This window comes from Vulpes vulpes, chromosome 11 (assembly GCF_048418805.1).
Source record: "Vulpes vulpes isolate BD-2025 chromosome 11, VulVul3, whole genome shotgun sequence".
Taxonomy (NCBI): domain Eukaryota; kingdom Metazoa; phylum Chordata; class Mammalia; order Carnivora; family Canidae; genus Vulpes; species Vulpes vulpes.
The window spans coordinates 59,668,425-59,687,076 of NC_132790.1; the positions used below are offsets into that span (position 1 = coordinate 59,668,425).

Here is an 18,652-nt window from a genome sequence, read left to right on the forward strand (position 1 = left end):
AACATAGCATGAGCTTCTTCACTGCAAAAGGTTCAATCTAAGAAGAAGGAGGAGGAAAAAAACAAAAATAGTCACCACCATTTATTCGCACTTGCTTTGCCAGGTACTGTGAGCACTGTGAGGGCAATCTTACTAAATCCTCACAATAATCCTGAGAGGTTGAGGATTTTTCAAATGAGGAAAGTGAGCCTCAGAGATGTCAAGTAACTTGCCTAAGGTCACAGAGTTAATATGTTGAGACTTCATCACAGATCTCAGTCTGCCATCGGAGTCCCTCTGCTTTTGAAAAGCCCAGAACTCAGAAGCAGTAGTGGGTCTGATCCAGCTGTGCTCTCAGGGCCAACTGTCTTTTTCAAATGTGCCTTCCTTTGTTAAGACACAGACATCATTGCTATTTAGGGCTTTTCAATGAACTTCCCTGTTTTCTTCCTATTCTGTCTTACTCAGCAAAATGAATGCATGAATGTTTTTATGATACAAATTTAATTTCCATTTAGAAATGAAAGTATTTGCCTCTCTACTTTAATTTCCCAAGCCAAAAGAATTTTTCTGTCTTTTTTTGGGAGTCCACAAATAAGTTAAAATTTAATTAAATGTTTTATAATTCAACAGTTGCCAAGAGTTTCAAGTGATAATGGCGCAAACTTGTGGATAGCCTGAGGAGAATGCCCCACCTCTGTTAGTTGTTTGAGCCAACTTTCCAGAAGATTCTCCCCACCCACTCTACTCCTAATGCCTTTCAATATTCATATGCATTTCTCACATCTTAAGATCCCTATGCCCTCACATACCTCCTTTACTTATGCCATTCACTGAAGCCAGAGTGACATCCCTTTCTCTGCCTGGAGAGCTCCTTACCCTTAAAGACTCCGGTCTGACTACTCGTGTGACCAATTAATATAAAGTATATTTATTTGTTTACTTCTCTGTTCTGCAGGTGAATGTTAAATCAATGAGGGCAGAGGCCTGGTCTCTCTCATCTTTGGAACCACTCTGGATCTGAGCCCACATAATGCATATAATATATGCTCAATAACGATTTTGCAATCATTTTGTGTGTATGCATCCATAGCCAAACATTTCCATGCCCTTTGACCCAGTTATTCCTATGATGAGGAATTTATCCAGAGGATATCATTGAAGAGGAGAAAGAGAATTACACAGATAGAAGTGCCGTAAAATATGTATTTGCTAAATAGTGGAACAAGCATAATGGTGAGTAAATTATAGTACACGATCTTGATAGAACATGATTCATTCTCATTGATTAAACCAACATATTGACTGCCAAGGAGATGTCAGAAATACAGCAATGAGTCAGATGCCTTCAATAAGTACACAACCTGGCACATCCTTCGAGAGGGATCATTACAAAACTATACAGAAACAGAGAACTATTTGTGGCCTAACATTAAGAGAAAAATAGCAGATTACAAAACAATCTGTACATGATGCTTTCAAATCTAAACAGTGTGAAAGTGTGAACATGTTCTGGGTGGGCAAATGAAGGTATTGCATGGTTAGGTTATAGATGACATTCTCTTTAGCATTATTACAATTGTTTTTCAAGCTCTAAAGTATTAGACCAACCCAAATGTTTACTGAAAAGGCGGTGAGGGAAAGCTGCTCCTGGGACCCTGGCTCTCCAGGTTGGGCAGGGCCCATAAATGATGGGGCAGGGGCTCTCCAGATGAGCAGGGCCTGCCATGAAGCAATTGGAAAGGCATATTCAAAGAAACTGGAGGGCTTGGTCAGGGAAGTCTATCAATCTATATTTGTAGGAGTGTCCATTGAGTGCCACTGTAGGAACCAGCCTTCTCTGTATTTGAGCTACATCAAAGAGCAGAGTCAAGGCTCTGTCAACACTGCTCCTTTAGCACTGTGCCAGGTGGGTGGAAAGCCAAAGTCTGGGAACCAGATAAGAGAGTTGAGACCTGCAAGAGTTGGTAGTTGGTTCCTCATGCTGGAAAGGATATTCCCTATATGAAAAGTACCATTGTCTCCATCCTACAGATAAGGAAGCTGAAGCTGGGCTGGACCCAAGCTACCCAGCAGGCAAGTGATGAGCTGGAATTGGAAACCATCCTGGCTCAGTCTGGGCCAGGGTTCTTTCTATATGTCTCCCTGGGCCCGATGATGCATAAGGCTGGATGGAAGAGACCTGGATGGCTGAGAGGCTGGATATTTGGGGAATGGAAAGAAATGGGGAACCTGTTGGTGTGATTCACCAACAGGAGGGTGGTATGATGGAGGGTCTCATATTTGAAGCAGTAGGCACTGGGTGACCATTGTAGGTTTGGGGTATGATAGAAAAGAGTTTAAGGAAGAGGAGGCTGGTAGCATGTGCTGGCTGGTGTGATCAGTGAGGAGACTGGGCCAGACATGGTAAGGTTGGTGGGCATCTCTTGTTCTGGCAGGTCAAAACAATACCTGCCCCTTGAGTTTCTTAGAGATATGTCTTCCTGCATCTCTAACCATGAGATTGGAATGGAAGTTGCCATCTTATCTACTGTCTCTCTGTGGATACAGCCTGGTCCAGGGATGGACATCTGATTCAAATCTGGCCAATGAGAGCCCTTCCCTGGGAATTTTAACCTTGGGACCAGTCTCTTACTATTAGCTAAGCTGAGTCTGGGAGCTCTGTCACCACTCAGAGATTTGAGAGCCTCAGAGAGAGGAAATTCTAGCTGAACACAAGTTCTAGTTTCTACTTTGAGGGCTTAGCCACTCTCTTGCTCATACCACCATGTGAATAATACTCCCCACCTCCTCTTTAGCTAAGCTGGTCTGAGTTTAATCTTTGTCATTTGCAAACAAAAAGCTCTAATATTTGCTGTTAGGGACATGCCTACTCTTTATCAGTCAAATTTTGGGCAGAATTCTAAAAAATGCTTTAGGGTTGTTTTTGGGCATTCGGTTCATTATCTCTTATATATAAGAAACAAAAAAGGTCTGTCCTCACTATTCAGTGTCAGGCTCAGGAACTCTGGGCTCTCTGTGGGAACAAGGCTTTGGTATCTATCTCTTCAGAGAAGGATGGACCCATCTCCATCACTGGTGTGGTGAGTAAAATTGCTGCTTAGTATGCTTTCCCGCCTGCTTGTTTGTGATTCAGTCCGGGAGAAACTGACATGGACAGGATGCCCACACAGGACAGCCAGACATTTCCTATACAAGTGGTAAAGATATCTCCTGAACTTCTCTCCAGCAAATGCATAGATAAAGGGATTGAGGCAACAGTGGGTAAATGCAATTGTCTCAGTCACACTGAGGGCCAACCTTAGATCCCTCTTCATGTCACAATTGGGAAAGAAGTCATAGAGATTAAGTGTCTCTAAGAAAATCATGATGTTGTAGGGTGTCCAGAAGAGGAAAAACACGATGACCACCAGAAATATCAGTTTGATGGCTTTGGCTTTCTTGTGGTTCTTACAGGAAAACAGTGTCCGCATGATTCTGAAGTAACAGTAACTCATAATGAGCAGGGGGAGCAGGAAGCCAAGCAAATTCGCTTCCACATTGCGGAGCACAGGCCAGAGTTCCTGCAGGACCTCAGGGTAGTCACCAAGGCATTCATTTGCTTTTTGTTTCGTGAACATGAACTGAGGCGTTGCCACCAAGATTGCTGCTGCCCAGACACCGAGGCTGATGGTGACGCCATGCTGCACAGTCCGGTTGTTCATGGAGTTGGCTGCCAGGACAATGGCCAGGTACCTATCAATGCTGATCACAGTGATGAAGAATATACCTCCAAAAAAGCCAATGAAGAAGAATGCGGTCGTGAGTTTGCACACAGCATTGTGAAAGCCTTGTTCACTCATCAGGTAGTGAGTCCAGAAGGGTAAGGTGGCCACAAAGAGCAGATCAGATAAAGCCAGGTTCAGGAGGTAAATGTCGGTGATACTCTTGGGCTTCTGGCTGTTGGTGAGGGCAAACACCACCAGCAAATTTCCCAGCAGCCCAAAGGCAAAGACAAGGGAGTAGAGTATGGACAGGAGGACAGTCCCAATGGCCACAATGTCTCCCAAATCACAGGCTTCAGCAGACTCATCGTACTCAAAGTATTCTAAAATCGATTCAGGGGAGTAGGTGGGCATGGTGAAAGCCTGGATCAGAAAGGAAAACAAATAGCAACATTAGTTCTCAGAGAAACAAAGTTGGGATTCTATTTGGTCCCACACATAAGCAGGCTGGAAGAAACAAATATTGATTGCATGTCTGACCAATATATGTCCCAATGTCACGCATGTCATCTTGCTTAATCCCCACACCAGACTCTTTTTTTAAAATTTTTAAAATTAAATTAAATTAAATTAAATTAAATTAAATTAAATTAATTTTTTTATTGGAGTTAAATTTGCCAACATATAGCATAACACTCAGTGCTCATCCCATCAAGTGCCCCCCTCAGTGCCCATCACCCAGTCACCCCCACCTCCCGCCCACCTCCCCTTCCACCACCCCTAGTTCATTTCCCAGAGTTAGGAGTCTCTCATGTTCTGTCTCCCTTTCTGATATTTCCCACTCATTTTTTCTCCTTTCCCTTTATTCCCTTTCACTATTATTTATATTCCTCAAATGAATGAGACCATATAATGTTTGTCCTTCTCCAATTGACTTATTTCGCTCAGCATAATACCCTCCAGTTCCATCCACGTCGAAGCAAATGGTGGGTATTTGTCGTTTCTAATGGCTGAGTAATATTCCATTGTATACATAGACCACAGCTTCTTTATCCATTCATCTTTCAGTGGACACCGAGGCTCCTTCCACAGTTTGGCTATTGTGGACATTGCTGCTAGAAACATCGGGGTGCAGGTGTCCCGGCATTTCACTGCATCTGTATCAGTGCAATTGCTGGGTCGTAGGGCAGGTCTATTTTTAACTCTCTGAGGAACCTCCACACAGTTTTCCACAGTGGCTGCACCAGTTCACATTCCCACCAACAGTGTAAGAGGGTTCCCCTTTCTCCACATTCCTCTCCAACATTTGTTGTTTCTTGCCTTGTTAATGTTCCCCATTCTCACTGGTGTGAGGTGGTATCTCATTGTGGTTTTGATTTGTATTTCCCTGATGGCAAGTGATGCGGAGCATTTTCTCATGTGCTTGTTGGCCATGTCTATGTCTTCCTCTGTGAGATTTCTCTTCATGTCTTTTGCCCATTTCATGATTGGATTGTTTGTTTCTTTGCTGTTGAGTTTAATAAGTTCTTTATAGATCTTGGAAACTAGCCCTTTATCTGATGTGTCATTTGCAAATATCTTCTCCCATTCTGTAGGTTGTCTTTTAGTTTTGTTGACTGTTTCTTTTGCTGTGCAAAAGCTTCTCATCTTGATGAAGTCCTAATAGTTCATTTTTGCTTTTGTTTCTCTTGCCTTCATGGATGTATCTTGCAAGAAGCTGCTGTGGCCAAGTTCAAAAAGGGTAGAATTTTGATGGAATCTTGTCTCACATTTATTTATTTATTTTTTTAAATTTTTATTTATTTATGATAGTCACACACAGAGAGAGAGAGAGGCAGAGACACAGGCAGAGGGAGAAGCAGACTCCATGCACCGGGAGCCCGACGTGGGATTCGATCCCGGGTCTCCAGGATCGCGCCCTGGGCCAAAGGCAGGCGCCAAACCGCTGCGCCACCCAGGGATCCCTTGTCTCACATTTAGATCTTTCATCCATTTTGAGTTTATCTTTGTGTATGGCCCACACCAGACTCTTGATGGAGTCTGTAACAGATTCCTCTGACAGAAGAGGAAATCAGGTCTCTGAGAGGTTCAAGGATTTGCCCAGGGCTATGCAGTGAATGCCTCAGCTAGCATTTGAATCTAGAGCTTTTGAAACTTGGGACAGATCATTTCTTCTTTGATTTTCAAATATCTATCCAAAAGATTGACTAGTGTGTGGGTAGCGGGTGATAGACTGTGGGCGTAGAGAAGAGGGAGTAGGATGGTAGGGGTGCAACCATAATTCACATGTCTAGTCCAAACTTCCTGAAGCAATTCTCTATCTCCTTCCTTATTCCCACCTCCTCTACCCTTTGAGACTGAAGAGAGAGGTCTTACACACTCTTCAGACACAGAGCCCTGAGCAGACCTGTACCCAGAAGCCCCTCATCTTTGTTTTTGAGAGCCTTTTCTCTTCCTCTTGGAACCAACAGGTCCTTCTCACCCTTAAGGGGTAAGATACAGAGTCAAACACTTTAGAGTGACCACCTTGTCTCAGTTTGCCCAGGACTTTTCTGGGTTTAGTGCCAAAGTTGGAAACACCTCAGTTCTAAGCAGACAGCCATTCCACAGGTCCAAGTGAAGAGGAGTGTTGCCATTGCCATCAGAGGGCCTCTGCTTTCATGAAAGGACTGATCAATCCTGTATGGGGGATCGTGCTCAGTTAGACTGCTGTGCTCGGCCCAGGTAGCTAATTCACCCCATACTTATCAGCCATGCATTCACTGTGGCTTGTCCTTCCCCACGATTCATAAGAGTTTTGTTCCTTTAGAACAAAAACCAAAGGGGAAGACATTACTGCACAGGTTGAGAAGCAACATTTGTCCCCTTCTCCCCTGATCTTCCCAGCCAGGAGTCGCTTGTCATTCACTCCAGGAACTGTAGGGGTGACCCTTTCACTCTGGCCACTGAGAACCCCCAAGCATATTGAGAGCAAACCTCCTGGTTGTCATTGTCTCCCTCCCTACCACAACTGAAAACAAAGTTCACACCTTTTTAACCAAGGGAGTTTCCACACCCCACTGCATCCTTTTCATGCTGGTTTTACCAAATGAGGGCCCACCCTCCCAGCCAAGGCTTTGCTTCTCTCTTCCCAATCTTGGCTTTGTGTTCTCGTCCATCTCTGCATCTTCCTCTGCATCTCAGATTCTTCCAGGAAGAGGTGGGTTAAGCCTTTCCAACCTGGGCCATCTCAGGCTGGGATGGAGTTCTCAACTCCCAGGGAAATAGTACGCTTTCTTGGCTTTAAGCTGCAATGCCCTTTTCTCAGGATAGACCTCTGGCTGCGATCTTAATCAACAATATTTAAGTTTAACTACATAAAATGGCTGATGAGCTACCCTTTTTGAGCTATACCAATGTCCATTTCAAATGGCTCAAGCTGAGAGAGGGGGAGACAGGGAAATTCCTACTCAGTGCAGGTAGCTTTTGGCAGCAGCACATTTTCCCAGAAGCACAGCTGTGTGAGAGTGGAAATAGTCAAGCCCAAGGTGGTCAGTCATAAGTTAGGAAAGCTAGAGCTACCACCTTCTCCCTTTCCTCCTAGTGAAAGGAGCTGGTACAGTTGGCCTTGAGAGAAGGCCAAGGAAGAGAAAGATTGTGTGGTATTTCTTTTTTTTCTTTTTTTTATATATAAATTTATTTTTTATTGGTGTTCAATTTGCCAACATATAGAATAACACCCAGTGCTCATCCCGTCAAGTGCCCACCTCAGTGCCCGTCACCCAGTCATCCCCACCCCTTGCCCACCTCCCCTTCCACCACCCCTAGTTGTGTGGTATTTCTTAGTGCCTGTGTGCAGTCCTGCAGCCTAGGAACTTTATACTGATGGATTGACTTGATTTTGCCAAATCTGCATGACGTAGATTTAATTTCCGCTCTTGGCACTGTGCCTTATACACAGGGACCACCTCTAAATCTTCCAGCAGGTGTCTCTGGGTCATAGCGGAGGGAGAACAGGTAGTGGGCAGACTCAGGCTCTCCTGTGGCTGAATCTCATGTCTGTTTCTCTGGCCAAGTGACCTCGGGTGAACTTGGAACCTCTGGCTCTGACATTCCTCATCTGCAAGACTGCGTGCGACTCATTCTCAAGTCTGCCCACAGTGCTGTTCTGAGGAGAGGACCTGGCAAGGTGTGTTTCATACAACAGGCACTTAATAAATGTATGTGGTGAGGAAGCAGAAGCACTTTGGAACTTTGCAATCATCCAGGTTGCCTGCAAATTCTTGTGCTGTTTACTTCCACCCTAGGCATTGTGGAAATTTGGTCTGTAAAGTCTGTTTCATTTTTTCCCCTGAAATAAAAAATAGTTTCCTTTCAGATTTTTGCTGGGGGAGGGAGAAGTAGGGAGTAAAGCAAATCTTTACTGAGTTTTTACTCAAGTGTCAGGCTCATTGCTAAACACATATTACCTATTTTGGGGAAAAAATTCATTAATTGACTTGAAATTTTAAAAATAAAAATAATACGAGTTATGTGAGAAATTAAATAAGTAAGCAGACAGTCTAATATGATAACCAGCACATAGTACATGCTCAATACATGGTAGTTAACACATAACAGGATACTTATCTCTACTTTAAGGGCAAGTAGATGCACTGAGAGAGGGTGAGTCACTTGCTCCAAGCCACACAGCTGGTGTGTGACAGGGCTGCTGTTTGAGCCCATTTGTGGCCAGTCTGTCTGCCCTGCCCAAGACTAGGAGTTCCTGAGAGAGGAACAGGGTCCACTTCAGCTCTGTAGACCAGTGTTCAGCAGAGGGAGGAACCTGGCACCAAGCAAATGCCACAGTAATATTTGAAGAAGGATAAACACTGTCTCCTAGACTTTCATTCCAAATTGCTCTGTGAGAGTAGTAGTGACAATGGCCTTTCAATTTTCCAGTTCTTAGAGCTGCCCACAGGGCACACCAATGTCCTTTCTGATCCCAGGCCAGGGGCCTTTGCTTGAACCCTGGGTTATTTGTGAATGCCTAGTGTGTTGAATGAAGGAATGAGTGTGTGAGTGAATGAATGAATGAAAGGCATAGAGAAGCGAGGGAAGTGCCACTTTTGTCACATTGCAGAGCTCCTGGAGATAAGTCCAGACCCACCAGCTCTCCAGGCTAAGAATTCACAGCTGCCCATGTCAGCACACTCTTCCGTGCCAGGGTCAGGACCTGGCTCTGCCTCACCTCATGGCTCAGGGGTGGCCCAGGGTTCTATGCAGTTGGGAAAGGCAGCTGCAGTCTGAGCCCTTGGGCCAGTTTGAACCCAGCTTTGCTGGTTGAGGAGCCCAGAGCATGCGAGGGTGCCATTTACATCAGAAACCTGACATCAAGGAAGAATGTCACTGTATTATCCCCGTTGAATTTCACAGCCTTATCAGGGGAGGGACCTTTATAGGAAGGGTGGGCCTGAGCTCAGTGGTCTTCTTATTATTTCCAGATCCTCTGAGATGTCCCACGATTGACAGCCAAAGATGAGGCCTCTTGGCAGCAGATGGGAGTAGGGCCTGTCCTCAAGGGTGGCCTTCAGGGCAGGTTGAAGGGCCACCAGGGATCTTATTGGCTAGACACTGGCTTTCTGGGCCTCTGAGGAATCCAAGGAGATAAGCCTTCTTTGGAGGGCCTACTCAGCCAAGTCTCCTAGCTGGGGGTGCGGGAGGAAAGATGCGATGCGTGCCCGACTCGCTGAGGGCTGTGGCCAGCAAGAACACAAATCCCTCCAGGCTGTTCCCAGGTGTCCTCAACCTCTCTTCCCATAAATCAAGGTTTACTAAATAACGGTGAACCGCAAGACTTTGAGCTGAACCCAGAAGCAGAGCTTTGAATGCACATGTGTTTCATACTCAAGTAGAAATGAACCCTCCCTTTATCAACTTGCTCGCCTCCATCTCCGATCCGGCACTGCTTCCTCTGGCCCATTTCCTTTTCTCAAGCCTGCTCATTTATTTTTCAACTTTTTTTGGTCATCATTTACCCATTGTTTCCAATCAGCTTCCCTGTTCTCCACTTCCCTTTTCATTTAAGTGGCCCAAGTCCACTTTCCTCTTCTGTCTCACATCCCCTTCGGGTTGCTTCCCCGTCTTTTGGCTTCACATCCTGCTTACTGTCTGCTAGATCCGGTGTCTTCCTTTTGTTTGATGTTTGTTTGTTTTCCCTCCTTGCTCTTGGCTTATAGCTTTTTAGAACTCTGAGTGAAGAGCGAGCGGGTTGGAGGTTCTGTTGGTTTCTGATGTCAAGAAAATTGTGGTTTGATGTTTTTCCTTTGAACGGAAGGAAATTAGAGCCTAGTAAAGATTTCTCGAGTCCTGACCCCAGCGTTCTCCATGGGGATGCCACCGGGCCGAGACCATTCCAGAGTCTGGAGCTACCCTCAGAAAGCCCAGCGTGGAAGGAGAGGAGGCCTCCTGAGTGCCACGCTCTGTACACAAGATCCTACTTAATTCTCTGAACAACCTCACATGAGAATGGTTGCCCTTTCTGTGCAAATGAACCAATGGCAGCTCTGAGAGATCTGGAAACTCATCCAAGGAGCAATAGAGCCAGGATTTCAGCCCACATGTGCCTCTCTACACAGCCACCAGTCTTTCCCTCTTGGAGGGCAACTCTGCAGCTTATCGCACATCACTTCTCTAGATCTAGAACTGAGAAATAGTAGACACAGCGCCCCCCTGGAAAGAAAGTGATCCGTGATGCAAGCCTGCACACTTTTCTGGGGTTTCTCTCCTCTGGACCAGAATCTGCCAGGCTGACTCTGAGGGGAAAGGCAGGCAGTCAGGAGATGAAGAAGGTGGGGATATTCACCTCTCTAGCCATGACTAGGGGGTCCTCACTGCCAGACCCCCAGAATCTAGCTCTCATCAATTGCTGGTGAAGAAATCTGGAATCCTTTCCTCTGGAGAAGAAGAGGCTGAAGGCTGTAAGGTCTCTGATTTCCTGCCTTCAAATATACGGTGACCACGGTACACTTATGCTGAGCACTGAATAATGTATGGAATTATTGAATCACTATATGGTACACCTGAAACTCATATAACACTGTATGTTAACAATACTGGAATTAAAATTAAAAGTTAATAAAAAAAATATAGTGATGCTTTCCTGAGCCTGTGCTTCACAGGGGCCCACACAGCCCATGGATGACCGGAGAGCTCATTTTGGCTCTGCCTCAATTTCATCATATGTGAAATGAAAGCATCGACCAGACCATCCCTAAGGGCCCAGCCAGCTCTCGCAAACTTAATTTTTCGACGATAACCAAACAGAAGGAAGGACACCTGGGTGGCTCAGTAGTTGAACATCTGTCTTCGGCTCAGGTTGTGATCCCTGGGTCCTGAGATCAAGTGCCGCATCGACCTCACCACGAGGAGCCTGCTTCTCCCTCTGCCTGTGTCTCTGCCTCTCTCTGTGTGTCTCATGAATAAATAAATAAAATCTTTTTTTTTTTTTTTTTTTTTTAAAGAACCAAACAGAAGGAAATAGTCTTCAGGCACACCATGAGTCCTGCATCAGTGAATGCACGGCTTGGTGTCAGCTCAGCAGCCCACCCAGCAAACATGAAGCTTCTAGGCTCAAAGCCTGCCAGCATTTGGGTGGGGTTCTGTTTGGAGACAGAGAGCTGGATCAGTTGATTTTGGTCCTGACAAGTCTTGAGCCTCACCTTGTCCTAGATAGGAAGCTTTTGGGTCTGGTCCCAAGCCCACACCCCTGGTTGTTTGGATACCCGAGTTTTACCAGGTTCTGATGTTTTTCCCATTTGCAAGGACAGCTAATTTTCTAAGAGACACCCTGTGGGATGCAGGGAGAGGTAAGGATGAGAAGGCAAAAGAGGAGCAGATAGAGGGGTCTCACATTGCATGCTAAAGAGCTGTAATGGCACATTTTGCATCTTGCAGCCCCCCAACCCTGTGCAAGTAAACTGAATGGCTCTCTCTACATCAGTGAGCAGCCGACCTGACACAACACGGCTTCACCCACCCACCAGCGTTTGGACCGGCCAAACCAGCAGCCCAACAGTCCCGACGCTGCTCAGTGAGCTGGTCCTTCACAGAGCCGCCCGCTGTTCTAGGTTTGACGCGCTTCCCTCTTGTTTCCTCTTCCAAGTACACTATGCTATTTGGTTATCTCTGCCAAACTGTGAAGTTCTGGAAGGAAATGCTTTAGGACTTTTCTCCAGTAATTGGGAGAGATGGGTTTTAAATTAATTATTAATTAAGCTGCTTTCTGTTATGTATCTTAACCATATGCTTCTGCAAGGATGAATACAAATAGTAAATAAGAGGGTTACTTCTCTGGTTGAAAATAAGGGAAGAGACTCTACTTTGCCTCTTCCCTCCCTCCTTCCTGGGGCACTTGCTTTAGAAAACTTGTCACTGGAAGAACTTTCTCCTCTCTCAACTATGGGTATGTGTCTTTTCGAAAATGTGATCACCCCTTTTGTCAGCTTTATGACCCAGGAATCTTTCTCAAGGACCTGGGGGCCCTCTCTTTGAAAAGCAAACATAAAGAATTAGGGCTCCTGGAGCACCTGGGTGGCTCTGTTGGTTAGAAGTCTGCCTTGGGCTCAGGTCCTGATCTCAGGGTTCTGGGTTCGAGCCCCAAATAGGGCTTTCTGCTCAGGGGAGAATCTGCATCTCCCTCTCCCGTCCTCCTGCTTGTGTTCTCTCTCTCAAATAAATACAATCCTAAAAAAAAGAAAAAAGAATTAGCGCCCTTGTCACCCAGTTTCTTTGGAACGGTGGGAGCCTAACTTGGGTGGGTGCCTTGCTCCAAGTTGCAAAAATACCTCCCATCATAGAGATATGAGTTTATTTCTTCTCTGGATGAAGCCAGTCAGCTAACACAGATGGTCACCCCAGTTACCATGGTAAAGTTAGGATGACTATGTATGACTGTCGAGTTCTCTTGCTTGAGAACTAGGTATGTGTCTCTCACATTACAGAGTGTATCAGTTTGGCTCTATAAAAGGGTAAGAATTTTTTTACTCCATCTTTGCAGTCTCTTAGCAGATTGCCCAAGATGTGTATTGCATTCTTGTTTCATGCCTAGTTAATAATAAAAATGTTTCCCTTCTCTATTATCTCTGTGAGAGGTTTTTCTGGGTTAGAGATCTTATTTTTAATTTTATTTCCCCAACCCAAGGCACTGTGTTCAATTTGATGGAGGTAAAAATGGCTAAGATACCATCTCAAAATTGCTGTTAACGTTTAGTAACAGAATACATGAAAAGTTAGGGAAAACCCAAGGGTTGGATTACTTATGCTGAGTCTTAAACTTGGGGGATCTTCCAGGTAGTCAGAAATGGAGGTGGGAAGTGGGGATGGGGGCACTGAAGCCCAAGACACTAAGGGTCTGAACCCAGGGATGTTTCCCGGAGTCAAGGCTCAGCACAGAGAGTATGAGGGAATATATCAGAAACAGATGGAAGTGAGGATGGTGCAGTGTGGTTAGAAGGGGCCAGTATGCTCCTGGAGCCTTCATGGGAGTCGAGTTTAGATTGAGTGGAGGGTTCAGGAAAAGATGCAGAGAAAGCAAGGGCCGAGAAGGCAGAAGAAAGGTAAACAGAGTCCTCAAGTTCCACACTAAGGAACTGTAGGAGAATTATAGGACTTTGTAAGAGGGGGGAAGTTACTGGATGCCCTATCTTACACACCCTTCAGGGCTACCTCTCCCTTTCATTGCCTGGCCAATATACAGCTCTATAAGTTTGGGAGACTGATAGCAATGCAATAATCGTGCTTGCAGAGATAGAAACTGTAGCTAGTGGAGATGTGCTTGATAACTGTCCGGTGGTTAGGGACTAATTTTGCATTTATCTATACATTCCTCCCAGAGTTTCTGGAAGTATCTCATTCATGCTATTGCTGTGGCTGGTGTCTGCTCATTGCAGAGCTGAATAGGCAGGCACTGTATGAGCGTTCTGTGGTGATCTATCCCACTATTGATTCACACCTGGGTGGCTTTCAGCGTGGGGCCTCTATGGACAATACTGCCATGAGCATTTGTGTGCGTGCATCTATATCTCCAACAGCATGGATGCATATTAAAAATGCAGACCCCAAAGCAACCTACTGTGTGAATCCATGCATATGAAGGTCAAAAACAGGCAATGATAATGTATGTAGTTAGGGATGCACATCTAGGTGGTAAAACTCTAAGGATGAGCAAGGAAGCGGTGACTTCTGGAGGGAGGGGTGGCAGTTAGGAAGGGATATAAGGGAGACTGCTGGGGGCCAGCCTGGGTCTCTCCTGCTGCCTGGCTGGTGGTTGGGTGGGAGGTTGATTTATAAGCTGTTAACCTGCACAGTGCTCTTTGAGTGTGCTGTATTTCACAATGAGCATAGGTTTAAGGAAAAGGACAAAGAGGGCCTGCAAAAAAATTTTTTTTATATTTAAAGAGAGGTGCCTGGGTGGCTCAGTGGGTTGAGTGCCTGACTTGATTTTGGCTCTTGTCATGATCTCAGAGTCGTGAAATCCTGAGGCTCTGCACTTGGTATGGAGTCTGCTTAAGATTCTCTCTCTTTCTCTCTCTTAAATAAATAAATAAATAAATAAATAAATAAATAAATAAATAAAATATTTTTAAAAATATATTTATAGAGATATGATATAGATTTTCTTCCCTACAAAAATGCATTACTCAGAATAGTGGTTCTTTGGCCAAATCAGAAGAGGAGGTAGTTGAAGCCTGTCTGTGGCTGCAGAACCATGAGAATTGCAGCCCCCGAATGCACTGCCCCAAATGCAGCCAGTGCATTCTGAGCCCCATGGAGGGCGAGCAAGATCAGGACTCAGCTGGAAGCCTCAATTTTGGCGGCACTCCTGGGCAGAGTTGGTGATGCAAGCCCTTGGAATCCCTAGACTGTGCTGCGGGGAATCAGAGCAGGTTCCCTGAAATGTCAGCGGAGTCCTGGCCTTTGCTGCCATGGCTCCACCTCCTGGCAACTGTGATCCGTTGTGGGATAGTGGAGTTCCCTTCCCTGGCTAGCTCATCTGCTGCGGGTGCTGACTCTGGACATCTTCAAGAGGGAAATATTTGACCCTGAGTAAAACAGGGGGTAGCTGAGGACCCTGTTCCAGGTGAGAGGCTGGGCTGGAGGGGGTGGTGGTGGTGGTAGCTGAATGTCCCAGACCCTGAGAAGGAAGGTCTTTGAGGCCAGAGTTTCTGCAGTGCTGAGACCTTCCACAGCCTGGCCAGGGTGGGAATGAGGTGTCTCCTGGAAGAGGGTGGTTTGGGGAATGGAAGCTGTTTCTGATCTGGGTGGACTCTCGCATACCCCTTCTCACAACCTCATTTGAATGTGATTAAGGGTCTTAAGGTACACAAACCTTCTGATCTTCAGGTTCCCACGATGACAACACATATTATTTATTGAGCACCAAATATGGGCCAGACGATGGGGTCAGAACTTTATATACCTTGCCCTTAATACAGATTTTCAACTGATACCCATCACTGGGCTTGAGAGATTATCAATTCATGGCTCGTATTCATTTTAAAGCAGGACTTGAATGAGGCTTAGCAAGGTCAAGTGCAGAGCCAGGGCTTCATTCCAAAGCCAAGCTGCCTCCCCCACCCACTGTGAAGCAGAGAGAGTAACAGTTGTAGAGCTTGGCTAAGGTATGGCTGGCCTGTGGCTGACACAGCGGGGCTTCCTTCTGGGGGGTGTGGGCCAAGAGCCACATCCTGCTCTGCATCCCTGTGTGAAAATGAAGCCAAGCCAAGAGGCAGGCAAAGGCTGTAAATCTGTATCTGCGCACGTACACACAGGGACACACACACACACACACACACAGACACACACACGCACACAGTGGTGCCCAAGGCTCAACAGCCCGGTTGCCACCTGCCTCCTCTTAGAGAGCCCAGTCCCCTCCCAGAGCAGACCTGGAAGGCCCACAGAAGCTTCACCAGGAAGCTAGCTAACTTGCTTGCTTTCCTGCTTGCTTTCTTCTCTCTTTTTTCCCTCCCTTTGAGAAAAGGGAAAGAGAGGGTTTGCTCAATGGGGAGGGAGAGAGACAAGCAGACTGTGCTGAGCTCGGAGGTGACATGGGGCTCTGTCTCTCAATCCTAAGATCATGACCTGCGCTGAAATCAAGAGTCTGAGAGCCAACTGACTGAGCCACCCAGGGGCTCCACCAGAAAGCTTTCTTGTCTGTTTCTCACACAATCCAGTCTTCTTGTCTCCTTTAAAGTTCAACTTTTGTCTACTTCAAGTTTTCTATCTGAAGTATTTGAAAAGGAAAATGAACATTTTTGGGAGAGGGAAAATCCTAAAACTCCCTGGTCTTTCTCTGAGCTCAACTGAGAACCTGCAGAACAGAGACTGCAGAATCTGTGAGGCCAAGATGGCCAGATAAAGGTCAAGCGAGGAGAAATGACAGGCCCAGTCAGTCCTCGCTTGAGGCCTCTATGTAGTTCCTCTTCTCTTGCACCATGTGTGCGACTGCTCAGAATACCTGAGACTGTTTCCCACAACACAAACCTTCTGAGCCTGTGTCCTCACAATGGTTGTAACATCATATATTAACATCCAACATTGAACTTGTGTCAGGGATTTGTTCGTTAAAATAATTGTCATTGTAAGCGCAATAAGTGCTCTTTATAAAAAATGTAGATGGCACCGAAGAAGCATGGAAAGAAAACGAAAAAACAACAGAAGCAAACTATTTACCACCCAACTTCCCAGAATCGACCATAGATGGCTAGCTTTCCACCTTTCCCCATCCAATTGCTATGCATGTTTTATATTGGTATTAAGTATAGTTATTTTATATTTAAGATGCAGGTGCTATACTAAACATTTTTTATTATAAAGTTTTCAAACATACGTAAAAGCAGAGAGAACTGGCGCATACCACACAGCTTCAATTGGCAACTCATGGTCATTATTTCATCTATTCCCCACTTCAAGCCCTAACACATTACTTCAAAATAAATCCAGGTGTCAGAGCATTTCACCCATAAACAAGTAAGTGTGAGTCTCTAAAAGAATAAGAACTTTTTGTAAACAAAATAATGACTTCAATAGTATTTCTCACTTTAAAAAGTTAATAATTCTTCCCTATCATCCAGATGCAATTTTAGACGATGCTTCTTTCAGGTAATTACCTACCCACGAGCATTTCTCCGTGCCCCTAACATGTAATTACCAACACTTCTCATCATATTCCGCGTCAAGTGCCTCGTGGATGGTCTGACCACCATCCCTCAAGCCCCTTGGACATTAGGCTGCAACAGCTTTGGGAAAACAGTCCCTCTTGTTAGCATGTAAGTCGAACCAGCGTTGGTGCCCACTGTGACCTCTGACCATTGTGCCCCGCCCCGAAGAGCCCACAGGTGCTGGCAAGTTCTCTGCTCCTACCTGGACCGAGCCTGGGAAGGGAACCTCTGATGTGTCAATCGGCCACCCTGTCCCACTGTCTCTGTCACAGACCATTTCCCTTTCCTTCCCTCTGAGGGCATCTTTATTTGCAAAGTTAGCCAATAGTATTGGGTTTCCTGTGAGGTAGACTATGTTTAGATGTTGCCACAGGCAAGCCCAGAAGCTCAGGCTAGTAGCCAGTTGGTGGCAGAGGGTCTGAATTCACAAACCTGGAAGACAGGAGCCTGGGAGCAGACCCAGCGGGAAGGGGGGGCGGGCAAATAACCTTGCAGGGAGGGCAAGGAACAGTGCAGGTCTCAGGAGCCACTAACACTCACTGAACCTCAGTTTTCCTGCCTGTAAAAGGGGAGCCCACGATACTCCCCGGGCTGCATTGGGGCACAAATTAAATGAACTAGAGCTTCTCCCTTCTCAGTGCGGTCCCGGGCACCGGGAGCCTACTAGTAATGCGGCACCTCGGGCCCACCACTGAATGAGTCTCTGCATTTTGATGAAACTCTTAGGAGGTTGCTATGTGCATGGATTTTAAGATCCATCAGCACAGAGAGCACCTAGTGAGTACCTGACACCTGGTAGGTGCTTCTGAATTATTTGCCCTTCACCTCCCTCCTCCAAGGCTTTTAGTGGCTCCCTATTACACTCTGGTCAAGCCTAAGGTACATTTCCGCCGGGCACCCACAAACTGGTGCAGGCTCGTTACCCAATGTCTCTCACAGCCCTTGCTGCTCCAGCTGGATGGGGAGCAGCTGGGTCCTACTGTTCCTGGCCATGTTCCTGCTCCCTACCCTGGCCAGCCCCATCCTCCTCTGCAGCTCCAACCTCAACCACCATGGCCTCACTGCCTCCCCACCACTTACCTGCCTGGCCCACCTACAGGGCAAAAAATACTTCTGATCGCTCCCTCTTCTGGGGCCTACCCAGGATCGAGTACCCCCGGCACACATTTATTAAAGGGTCAGTGGCTCCTCCGAGGCCTTCCGGGCTCCTCGATGCCTGCCCTGCAGCCTGCGCCCAGCGCCGCTGTGGTTCTCACAGCTGCATCTTCCTGCGGGCAGGGCTGGACTGCGTGATCCCCACCTGGCTTTCTCAGTCCTGGAGGCCAGGACAGGGCTGTGGGTGGGACTGCAGTGCCCCAGGCTGGGTGACCTGCTGGCGTTTGAGGAAGTCTGCGGCCAGTTTCCCTTCCTCGTTTCCCTCTGGCCAGGAGACTGCAGCACCTCAACCCCCATGCCTGCCCTTCCTCATCGTCACCCACAGCCACCTGTCACAGAGCCCACCCAGCAGGACAGCTGCTTCAGCCTCCCTTTGCCTGCCTAGGACTCCCCTCCTGCTTCTCTGAGTGCTCCTCTCTGGGATCCTGCCAAGACTCTCTCTCTTCCAGTTACACAATCTTCTTGGGCAACCTCATCCATGTTATTGTCTTCCTAGGGAACCTTGCTCACTGCCCTGTTACACTCATCAGCTGTCCTATCTTCGCAGACTTCCTGTAATCCCCTCCATGTCAGTGACCACCTCTATGATCTGATTCCACATCCTTGTCTCCAGCCAGGGCCCAAAGAGTCTCC

The 18,652-nt window shown here is 46.5% G+C and overlaps 1 protein-coding gene across 3 annotated transcripts; it reads right to left on the minus strand.

The window, feature by feature from the left end:
• Positions 1 to 1,167: 1,167 nt before the first annotated feature.
• On the minus strand, positions 1,168 to 18,424 carry CX3CR1 (C-X3-C motif chemokine receptor 1). 3 transcript variants are annotated; one of them, XM_026000977.2, is made up of 2 exons: positions 17,945 to 18,424; positions 1,168 to 4,106 (listed from the first exon to the last, which is right to left on the minus strand). In XM_026000977.2, the coding sequence occupies exons 1-2, from the start codon at positions 18,029 to 18,031 to the stop codon at positions 3,027 to 3,029; spliced, it is 1,167 nt and encodes a 388-aa protein (XP_025856762.2). In that variant the 5' UTR covers positions 18,032 to 18,424; the 3' UTR covers positions 1,168 to 3,026. The 3 variants fall into 3 exon arrangements, with proteins under 3 accessions (XP_025856762.2, XP_025856763.2, XP_072582614.1); XM_026000978.2 differs by lacking the exon at positions 17,945 to 18,424 and adding an exon at positions 17,067 to 17,158; XM_072726513.1 differs by lacking the exon at positions 17,945 to 18,424 and adding an exon at positions 16,818 to 17,146.
• Between the last annotated feature and the right edge of the window lie 228 nt (positions 18,425 to 18,652).

Bases quoted from the DNA above. Each gene is read 5' to 3' on its own strand.
- CX3CR1 (XM_026000977.2), bottom strand. From the start codon at position 18,031: ATGTGTGCCGGGGGTACTCGATCCTGGGTAGGCCCCAGAAGAGGGAGC. The intron at 4,107-17,944 runs GTAAGTGGTGGG...TTTCTGATCCAG, and splicing joins CCTGTAGGTGGGCCAGGCAG to GCTTTCACCATGCCCACCTA.